The 10,804-nt window shown below is 39.2% G+C and overlaps 2 protein-coding genes and 1 long non-coding RNA gene across 6 annotated transcripts; 2 read left to right on the plus strand and 1 right to left on the minus strand.

The window, feature by feature from the left end:
• The first annotated feature begins 1,718 nt into the window (after window positions 1–1,718).
• LOC105274062 (twisted gastrulation protein homolog 1-A) lies at window positions 1,719–5,968 on the plus strand. 3 transcript variants are annotated; one of them, XM_011316877.1, is made up of 4 exons: window positions 1,719–2,103; window positions 4,264–4,480; window positions 4,580–4,786; window positions 5,070–5,968. In XM_011316877.1, the coding sequence occupies exons 2-4, from the start codon at window positions 4,270–4,272 to the stop codon at window positions 5,375–5,377; spliced, it is 726 nt and encodes a 241-aa protein (XP_011315179.1). In that variant the 5' UTR covers window positions 1,719–2,103; window positions 4,264–4,269; the 3' UTR covers window positions 5,378–5,968. The 3 variants fall into 3 exon arrangements, with proteins under 3 accessions (XP_011315179.1, XP_011315181.1, XP_011315180.1); XM_011316879.1 differs by having other exon boundaries at window positions 1,719–1,932; XM_011316878.1 differs by lacking the exon at window positions 1,719–2,103 and adding an exon at window positions 2,971–3,082.
• LOC105274061 (uncharacterized) lies at window positions 5,616–9,446 on the minus strand. Of its 2 annotated transcripts, none has more exons than XM_011316874.1 (7): window positions 9,344–9,446; window positions 8,966–9,123; window positions 8,678–8,899; window positions 8,205–8,280; window positions 7,254–7,886; window positions 6,848–7,044; window positions 5,616–6,680 (listed from the first exon to the last, which is right to left on the minus strand). In XM_011316874.1, exons 2-7 carry the CDS (start codon window positions 9,071–9,073, stop codon window positions 6,576–6,578), a joined length of 1,341 nt encoding a protein of 446 aa, XP_011315176.1. In that variant the 5' UTR covers window positions 9,074–9,123; window positions 9,344–9,446; the 3' UTR covers window positions 5,616–6,575. The 2 variants fall into 2 exon arrangements, with proteins under 2 accessions (XP_011315176.1, XP_011315177.1); XM_011316875.1 differs by having other exon boundaries at window positions 8,966–9,083; window positions 9,344–9,441.
• Window positions 8,887–10,091, plus strand: LOC105274060 (uncharacterized). The gene is made up of 3 exons (XR_892972.1): window positions 8,887–8,971; window positions 9,356–9,641; window positions 9,989–10,091. It is a non-coding gene; the product is annotated as an uncharacterized lncRNA (long non-coding RNA).
• Window positions 10,092–10,804: the final 713 nt, after the last annotated feature.

Here is a 10,804-nt window from a genome sequence, read left to right on the forward strand (position 1 = left end):
GATAATGAATAATAGATGAATTTTGTACGATTGATACGAAAAAAAAAAATGGAAACGAAACCCCCGAATGGAACCATAAAATTCGCAAATAGCAGTGACTGTACGAGTCAAGACCGGTTTCTTCTCATTTCCCCTCGATTTCTCGTCTCAAGTACACAAGTCATTATGCATATACCAATCCCATGTACATGCATATTGCCTCGCCTCGACCGGTGCAAATTCCCCCCAGGGAATGTTAATAGCATGAAAACAACAGAAATGAAGAATTAATGAATCCCAATGACCACTAATTATTGTTTTCCAACCAGAAATCCCTTCCTCGTTACCAGGACCACACGAGTGGACCCCAGGGGCCAAACAAATAGAAAAAAAAAATCGCAATTCGAGTGGATTTCAATTTGTATAGTTACCGGAGGTTCCAACGAAAAAAAAACGCCTGCCCCCGGCTTAAATCGCATTCTACACAACTATCCACTCTTGCTTTTAACGTACCCTCATTTTTGACTCCCCACAGCGATTTTTCGAGAGGTGAATTCCACGAGAATGACGTCCAGAAGGTCCTAGTCATTAGGAACCTTTATACCTGTGTCTACAATCTCCTGGGGACCTGTTACCCTCCTATATTTTCTGACAAGTGTTTTCGTATCTGATTGACCCATCTGTACATTTCACCATCTCTCAATCCTCTTATTCCGCTTACTCCTCATCCTCAGAGAGTATTTTTTAACGCCGACCGATTTGCACGGCTCCAAAAAACGCCTTCACCTTCGATACCGATTTCCCTCTATCTTTTCGCGAAATATCTCTAAATCCACCGGAAATAGCGAAATTTTCATCATGACCTCTTTTACAGATCAAAGTAAGAGCTATAAAAAAGTCCCCCAAAAAATTTCGCTATCTCTATTACATCCATAAATAATCCACATAAACTTAATTATCTATTAAATCGATTCGTCGCGCTTGACGTGGTATTTATTTCCAGAGGAAAACCGGATAAATCGGTTAACATGTTTTATAACTTTGTGATGGATCTCAGGGATTTTTCATAAATTCACGTCGAAGGTCCGAATAAATCAACCGGAAGTAGCCGGCGACATGCCTAAATGTGAACATTGTACCCCAGTTGATTGCAGTAGGAGGTAAATTAGTACTTTTACACAACTCAATGAACCGTGTCTTTTGTCCACTCTATTTATTATATCCTGTCATCCACAATTTTCCCATTCGTGTCAAGACAGCGACAATTCAGTGGCCCTCACATTTGTTTCCACACCAAGGTAATTAACTTGCAAACGAGTCATTCAGATTCTCTTTGAGAATTTAATTAGCAGCGTCGGGCATGAGAACGACGGATTAAAAATCATTTTATCGTGAAATATCATCGGACGATGATCCACTGAATTTAATGATTATAAATTCTCCATAGTTTGGTGGTAAAATAGGGGGAGCGACAGGCATCGCTGATCAATTCGACAAGGCTGTGTTCACCGTGGGATTCAGGTGGGGAGTCTTCAGGTAAAACAAAAAGAGTACCTGAAGCCAGTGGGGAGAGAAAAAATGAAAAATAAAGACCAAAAACCCGTCCCACAGCGCAAAGTTCTCTCTTCATTCCACATATTGATCATCTCTGTCTCACAACCACTACACATGCCACAACTCCTTCCTCTTCATCTCAAGACAACCTCTCACTTCCACCACCAACAGTTTCTTCGGGTCCAAGTTCTTCCCGATTCAGTCAGAAGAGTGTCTCTGAACCACTCGATTCACCGATTCAGCGTTCTCCAATTTTATCTATCGTAATAATTAATCCAGTGATCGGTAATTTTATCGGATCCAGAGGAATTCACCAGGTGGCTTTTAGATTCAATCGGCATCCGGACATTTTGTCGGTGGAGCTCAGCCCAGGGGGTTGACAGACCCATTTTTTTTTGTGTGAGGTGGACATTTTTAAAATTTAACAAGTAAAATATGTCTCGTGGCTGTATGAGTCCAAGCGCTAACCGGTTGCAAGATCTTAAAATAGTTTCTCCGGCGTAGGTAACTTGGAATAACGTGAGAAAACATCAAGTTGGAGTTTAACAAGAGCTAATTCAATATATCCAGGTAAATGGGATTCATATTTGTCCTGGCGGTGAGCGATCTGCTGGTCGATCTACCGATCTTGACGACTGGGAATTGCGTAATTAGATGTTATTGTAGGAAAATTGTGTTTACGTTGTGGATAAAAGTGTTATCCAGAAGGAGATGATTGGTAGACTCCTATAAGAGTTATTTCATCGCCTCGGGCACCTCTCGGAGAAGGTCCGTACTGGAGGCTGCGGCATGGACACCGATTTCTTGTCCCTGGCTTCGCATTTCAAATCTATCCCACGATTTACCCAACAGCAACTCCCGTTTTATCAAAAAAAAAAAACACTACCGATTTTTCCAATCAATAAAACATTATGAAACATTTTTAAATAAATGTTTCCGCAATTTTTTGTTCAAAAATTCATAAAAATGGACTGCAGGTGAAATTCATCATTCCAGAGAAATTGAAAGATGCCCGCTGTCCCCGCCATTTTACAACTCCTTCAAGGAATCTGTGGAATTGATAAATATTTGAATAAAAGGAGTAGAAGGATTTTGACAATTTGAAAGAAAAATTTCAATAAATCGGTAATCCACAGGGTGGCCATCCGCCAGCAGGTACTTCACCTGGTGAGCCCCTCCCCCGTCGTTTATTACATTTCCAGTTGAAATATCCGGATTAGGATCGAGTCGCAAGGGTTGGGGTACCTGGAGGATATCATAAAACTCTGGTTAACTGGGGGAAATTGTTTAGGAGGGGGAGTGCCCAAATAGACTACCCAAAATAACGGAATGGTGGGCAGGAAGGGGTGGAGGGGGTGGAGGGGGTGGATAGAGAGGTGTTGAAGGGAGAGGGGGAACACTTGCTGGACTTCATGTCCTGTTAGAATTTTTCCTTCAGTCCTTCGTTCATTCAGTTGAGTTCAACTGCTTGTCGGGTGCATGTCCTGTTTTTAATTATATTTTCAATTACTTGGAGACGTGAAATCGTGATTGCTGCCTCGTGTTCACTGTGAGTGTTTACAATTTCTAGTGTAATGGTGAAAATTAATTATTGGTAATTACCAATAGTTAATACCGATTTATCCCCCTTTTTGGTGGAAAAAAAATTGTTAACCCCGATTTTCGAGGAAAATTACTGGATTTTATTTAGAGCGCAATATTTTTGGATGTGTGTGAATTTCTGGGAATAATTTTCGTGGCATTGAATTTCAATTTTCACTGAGAATTGAATTTTTACCGGTAAAATTCCCGTTGATTCCGGGAAAATGCCGGAAAATTTTGGAAAAATTGGTTAACCCTTGGAGGGTGGAGCGTGGATTGAGGAAATATTTTTGTTATTTCCATGAGGAGAAAAATATTCTGTCATACTCTCTCGATATTTGTTGACGATCATTGAGTATTGACTCCATTCTCTTTCCAATAATAATTCACGTGGTATTGCTCACGTACTACGCACCACAATCTCGGGGTTTTGCGTATAAATAGATCACGGATAAAAACGATTAGAAAGTACATACGCATAAATCCAAGAATAATACTGATAAACAAATAAATTATCCCGAGAATATTCCAGAATTCCGTTGAATCGCGTGGGTGGATTTAGCCACTGGGGGATAAACATTTTTCGTTCAACTTTGTAAAATTAAATGAATTAATTTTTTTTCACATTAAACGTCCGGCTTCTTACGTTCCGGTGGATTTAAACAGTATGACCTCGAGAATTATTGCTGATGGAAACCAAGTGGAATTGCGCTTATTATGTGCGCAATGAGAGGAACAAGTCTTGTCGGCGTTCGTTTCATTGTTTCTCTGACAATTTATTTTTCCGAGGTGCTAGGGACTACAAGAAATTCAGTGACACCACGATTCCAATGATTTCAACGAGATAATTAAATCATTGAAATTATTCATTGCATTTTAAAATAATGAGAACTGAATTGCGCGAAATAAATCTAATCTAATCTACTTTCAACATCCAATAAAATTTTTTCACGAAATATTTTTCAATTTCATATGATTTCAAATAATTTCGCATGATTTCACGAGATTTTATTGTATTTCAATGGTTTTGTTAAATAATTTCTAAACTCCACACGCAAATTTCACCAGTAAAAAGTCTGTTGTGCTATTCATAATAATGTTTAATAAATAAATAATTAACTCAAATCCAGGAAAACTGTCATGTTTCAGGACACGATGACGTGGAACCGAGTACTGATTCTCGTTGGAATCACAATAATCTCTACAACTCGATTCACCTGCGCCTGTAATGAAGCCATTTGCGCAAGTGTTGTGAGCAAGTGCATGCTTACTCAAAGCTGTAAATGCGATCTTGTCACGTGCACGTGTTGCAAGGAGTGTTTCTCATGCCTGTCCTATCTGTACGACGAGTGCTGCTCCTGTGTTGGTCAGTACATGTTTTTTTTTATTCAATGCCCCCACCCAATCGCTCAATTATCTCGTTGCGTATCGGATTTGTCCTGAATCGGCAATTTATTTATTACAGATTTGTGCCCGAAGCCCAACATAACGGATAATCCACTCAGCAAAAAGTCTCACGTCGAGGATTTCAGTGAGCCTGTTCCTGGTCTTTTTCAGGCACTCACTGCTGAACCCGATCAGCACGAGAGGTGGATGACATTTACGTATCCTGTGGATTTCGATGTTTCCATGTATCAACCCAAACACGAGAGAGAGATTAAATATCATATGCGTGAGTAAATTATTTATCTTCTCCCGAAGAAATTCGACTCAATCCCACTCCAATCGCATTATTAATTCCCTTATTAATTCATGCAATAAATTGTTAATTAACTCCCTTCAATTGGTGCACTCGCTCATTTATTTTATAAATCGAATGGATTTAAAAGAATTCCGTATAATTTTCCATGAAAAAAAATCATAAACATTTTGAAAAATCGGGGAAATCCCTGAAAACTCTGGATTTTTTAAACCTTAAATTAAATGAGCGTTCTCTTTTTACTTTGTCAATACAGAAACCGTCGAGGACGAGGTGCATCACCCTCTCAAACCAAATATAATGACAGTAAACTGTACAGTCGCGTACATGGCGCAATGCAACTCTTGGAACAAGTGTCGTGCATCTTGTCAAAGCATGGGAGCAACGAGTTACAGGTGGTTCCACGATGGCTGCTGCGAGTGCATCGGTGACACGTGTATAAATTATGGTATCAATGAATCGAGATGCATTCATTGTCCAGCTGACAAAGAGGAGGACGAAGTGAAAGAGCCGTACGACGATTATGGCCAGGACGATGATGAGCTCGTTGATGATCTCGACTGATTCAAGTGGAGAATCCAGTGGGGAAAAGAGAAATCAGTGACCTGCAGTTTTCATTGATCCGGTGACAATAGCTCTATGAATTTCGTGCTGTTTTTATTCTCTGATTTTATTACTAGATTTGAATTTTTTATACGAAATTTTCATTCGTACGATGTTGATGATGGCGTGAGCAGTGGGTGATTTTTAATAATGGAACTCAACCCTTTGGAAGGGTTGATTATTCTTTCTTTTTTTTACGTTTTTTTTTATCGGCGTGAAATTATGGAGATCTGGGGAACAATTCGTCCAAGCGAATGGCTCAAAGTCACTTCGTTTTTGTACAGATTGATTTGACAGTGAAGGATAATTGTGCAGTGGCTTGAATGATTGTATTTTTTTTATTGTCAATCGATGGTTTAGAACGTATGATTCTGTTTTTCTTATCGTCATTGTAATTATTTATCGTTCTGAGGGTACTAGTGCCATAAAATACAAAAGAAAAATTTGTACATACGATTTTAAACGTGTGCATCACGAGTACGTTGATCCAAGATATATAGAAAATAGTTATATATAATATAAGGTAATAAAAAATATCAAGATTCTCCCTAATCTGTTGTGTGAGGTTTTTTTTTTATTTATCTTCGAATTTTTCATTTTTATCCTCTTGAAAATAAATCCCAAATTAACAGAAATTAACAGAAATTTTGAATTTCACTTTATTCTACTTTCACTCTCTTACACGTCGATTTTTTTTTTATTTTCAGATCGATATTTTGAGTATAATTGTTGATATGGAAATTTTACGGATTACGATTCAGTTTCAACGTCGATAGTGCGATAATTTCGGTATTTTGGTCCGCGGGATTGACTAGCCATCATAGAGACATTAATATTTTCTAAATCGATTGAACACTTGACTATTTATTTAAAAAAAGTGTCGAATATTCAGTGGAAAATTAACAAATCCAGTGGCGAAGACGTAAAAGGTAGCAATTCCCTGAATATCTCTTGATACAAAACAGATATCGATATTTTGCCCAGAACCTTTTTTGTAGAGTAGAATAATAGCCACCAAAAAGATTCCTACAAAAATTCAGGTATTCCCCTTGTATTCAGAGATATTCCTCTTTTAGCTCTTCGATACCGAATAAAAACTGGAATATTCTAATGAACAGTTTCGCCTAGAAAAGTAATCAATTTATTTATCATTCAATAATTAATTAGTCGGTGGTCTCTCATCCTGAAGCTCAGTACTTTCTGGCAGTTTGATGAAAGGCAGATCTCCACCGCTCCACATCGAGTACAGCTGTGATTTTGCTTCCTGAAAATTATTTCTTTACTAAAAACAATTACGAATTAAATAACTAGTCCAACAGATTTTTCTCTAACTGTCAACTGATGGGGCAATTTCATTTTCCTCCGACTCCCCTTTTACGTCAGAGTAATTATTCTACAATAATTAATTAAGAATGAAGAATTCGAATTTACCCCAGCACCAGCGCTCTCCGAGCCAGACCGACTGTTAGCCGACAGACAGGATTCCGCTGACGAGCTGTTCTTCCTAGATGGAAGAACATCGACATTAGCCCCAGCTTCCGACTCCCTGTGAGAGCCATGATCACTGTGAGATTGAATACTGTCTTTACTGTCACGGTGTCCAGCACTTCCACTCCCTCCACTGTGTTCTATCAAAATAAATAAGAATTGGGGAAAATTTCCACTGGAAACTCAAAAATCCCTGACCTCAGGGCTGATTAAATATCTAATTAAAACCCTTAAAATAATTATCCTTATTTCTTTGAAAATTGTATTGGAAACTGTTGAAAGCATGCGGCAAAATTCCACGTGCCGCACGTGTATCTAAATGATGTTATTTATACTAGCGACCCTTTACCTGAGTCCCTGTGATCTCCACTGTGTCCAGATTGATCGGAATGATCACTAGAGTGTGAATCCTGTGGCCAGTACCTGGGGGATCCGACTCTGCGTGAATCCGGCCAGCCAGAGCCATCGTAATTATTTTCTAAGCTGCAGGTGGTGAGTATGACACCCGGCACATGCTGACTGTTGAAGACAGCGAGTTGATTAGCTGGCCTGATCCCCGGTCGACAGGACAGCAACTGTATGGCCTCCTGCAGGCCATCCTGACTGGCCATCCCTGAGGACTTCCACACAGAATCCGGTGTCGTTGATCTACTCCTGTCATTGTGCGGTACTCTCAACCTAGATCTCTCCTCCTGTCTCGGCCACTCGTTGATGTGTCGACAGTCCCAGGGCATCGACCAACGTCTCATCGTACTCTCCGTTGATTCCCCCGACATCTCCGCTGCTGCTGTCTCGGACCATCTTCTCTGCACCTGCAGGGGGAACAGGGGATAACGCAGTGGTGATCTGTGACAGTTCTGCTGAATCGAGGACGACGAGACAGGTGTTGCTGGACTGTACAGGCGCTCGAAGCACTGCTGAAGGGCCGCGATGTCGCACTCAGATTTACCACCCTGGGAGCACGAGCACTCGGCTATTCCCCCTGATTATCAACAAATCATCGATTCACAACAATTCGTTTTCGTTTTCGAATCCAGATTTCAGGTAGAAAAATCAATGAACAAAAAGAAAAAATAATTTGTGCATTTTTTTCGCAAAATTTTTTCAACCATTATTCGAATTGATTATCAATCAATTTGAATTGGGATTATTTAAAATTATTTATGGGATGAAGAAACTAAGTTGTTTGGGATAAATGCATTTTGGAATAAAATGAGAGATGGTAGTTAAATGGGAAATGAGGATTTATCGCTGAATGCGTAACGATTTCATTTTTCATATACAGTCTTATCGCTCTCACCTAGACATTCGCAACACGCCACACAAAACTGATATTGCAGATTAATGAAGGTCAGGAGATTGTCACGCAGTATATCCTGAAATCGGAAACAATGTATCTGTCGTTGACACAGACGTTAAATCAATACTACAAGATAGATAAAGTTTGTCTGTGATTTACCGCCAGCCAATTACCGAGCATTACGATTCACCCATTATTAATTATCATTAGTTATTAATTTCCGTTAAAAATCTCTCAAAATTCTAAACAACCACTCCACGAAATTCCACAATTCGCAATCCAAAAATTCGCTTCTACAATTATTTTCCGAATTCACAAAACTAGTGGAAGAAAAATTATAACTTGAATGGTTTGCCGTCGAAATTAATGTAGAATATAATAGTTCATTTTCTACAATTATTTAATGACTCGTAGAAATTAATTGGGAGTGATGTTTTAATCCCGAGAGGTCAGAAATTGAAAATAATACTGACGTGCTTATCACTGTCGTTATCGCGTGCCTCGTGATCCCTCAGTGCAGCAACCACGTGGTGTTTAACAGTATTACTGGCAACACCAGTAGCACGAGTTAATTCTTCCCATCCAGCTAAACACTGGCCAGTCAATCTGCAGTCAAGAACTGCATCATGATTTGACAGAAGTACTTGCAATGATTGCGCCAGCTTCGTACCAGCGGAGCATAGGCCATTGAGCATCTGCAAATAGCAATCACCAATTTCCTTCAATTGTTTAAATGGGATAACAATTTTTAAATATCTCACCTGCAAGTAAGTGAGCCAACTACCGAGGCACTCGTTCACCTCCATCTGATTTTTTATCACTGGATTCTCACCATTTGTCTTCCCATCATTCCCTCCACCTTCTGCCATTCTTCGAGTTCTCAATAATCAATTAAAATCAATTGATTATTTACTCACGCCTGAATAATTACAATAGTTAAAGATTTTTTATGAGAGCGCAATCATTAATGGAGGGATTTGATTGAGATGCTTGAAGAATTAAATTAGATTACTTATTATTTATTTTTACTCTGATAACGCGGGGTAAACAAAGTGTCTGGGGCTTTGACCTCCGGATGTGGTGGTGATGGGGAATTTTGGGGGTGATTGGGGTGCGTTGTTTAGGGTAATTGAACTTACATTTTTAATTAGGATGTGTGGCGGCCCTCGCGGGGCCGCGTCCCCGGGAAAACTGACAACCCGTGGAGATATTGTATTGACGTGGAACGACAGTGACCGACACCATGATGAGCAAACTCCTCATCGAGACACTCCAGCTCTATTTCACCCTTCTTGCCCCTCGTCGAACGACAATTTGTACTTGCGCAATGCTGTTTGAAATTTTTTTTTGCGGACCCGCGCCACCCCCTCCACTCGCCATTCTCTTCTTCATCGACTGCGGGGACGTCGATCGCTGGTTGAATACCTAGGGAATTCGGTAAGGAAGAACCTGAGGTTATCATCGAGGTCCCAGGATTTTTTAAATTACGCGCGCGTTGATGAAATTCTGAAATTCATCGACTTTTATGCTACATGCGGTTTAGTTAAGAAAAAACTGCATTTTTCAATGGATTTCGGGAAAATTCTAACGGAAATTCAGAAAGACGTTTCCGGAGTTTCACAGAGAATTTTCCTGAATTTTCTATATTTATTCCAATTCTCATGCCCGACTTTTCAAATTTTTAACAACAAAATAAATTTTTCCTGATGTACCTCAATGAATAAATTTATTTCAATCCCAAAAATATTTATTACATTCAACATCTCATTTAATTAAATAATTAGGTCATTCAACCTATAAATAGTTCATCAGTGGAACAGAGGTTTCCTGACTTGCGAAAAAATGAAAAGGTCATCTCCTAGAAAGATCAACGAGTCTTCTGAACCCGAAAAGGTCAGTGATTTTAGTAAGACTGTCTTTGACAAATAGCCAATAGCAAGTGCCAAATTAAATTCACCACCTACTTACACAGCAGCTAATAAATCCTAAATGACCCCCACCCTAAAAAATCCTGAGCCTTCCAGAGGTGAAAGGGGCTCCTGGTGCTGACGTCAACGAGAGCAGACCTGAAAACCCAACAAGTGACTAGAAAAAGAAAAAGATGAAAAAATTCTAATGGAAGGTAGACGCGACTTCGAGAGGGAAATGTATTCCAACACTGGAGATGGAGGATTTTATTTATCTACATGATGGAGAAGGATAGAGGACAGCTTGAGGTGGATTAACGGTTAAAACAAGCGTAACCTTATAGACACCAGGGGATACTGTAACTCCTGGACTGATCAGCTCTGACCGTTGGTACTCCACATATTCCATTTTTTTTTCTCATTTTTTTTGTTGCTTTTTGTTGTTGCTCCAGCCCCGGAAGCCATCACCAGCACTCGATCGATCAGAACCGGTTTTATCAGGATTTTATCAGAACCACAAATTATTCTATTCTTTACGGTCTCTAGTCTAGATAAATAATTATCAAATAACAATTACTTAATTTTTATTTATTCACCTCCATCAGGAAATTATAAATTTACAATCCAGTTTTACATATTCAATAATTTATTCATTAACAACGAATATTATTTTATTTATTCATAACGGCGCAT

The sequence above is a fragment of the Fopius arisanus genome, unplaced genomic scaffold, assembly GCF_000806365.1.
Source record: "Fopius arisanus strain USDA-PBARC FA_bdor unplaced genomic scaffold, ASM80636v1 scaffold00009, whole genome shotgun sequence".
In the NCBI taxonomy this organism is placed as follows: Eukaryota; Metazoa; Arthropoda; class Insecta; order Hymenoptera; family Braconidae; genus Fopius; species Fopius arisanus.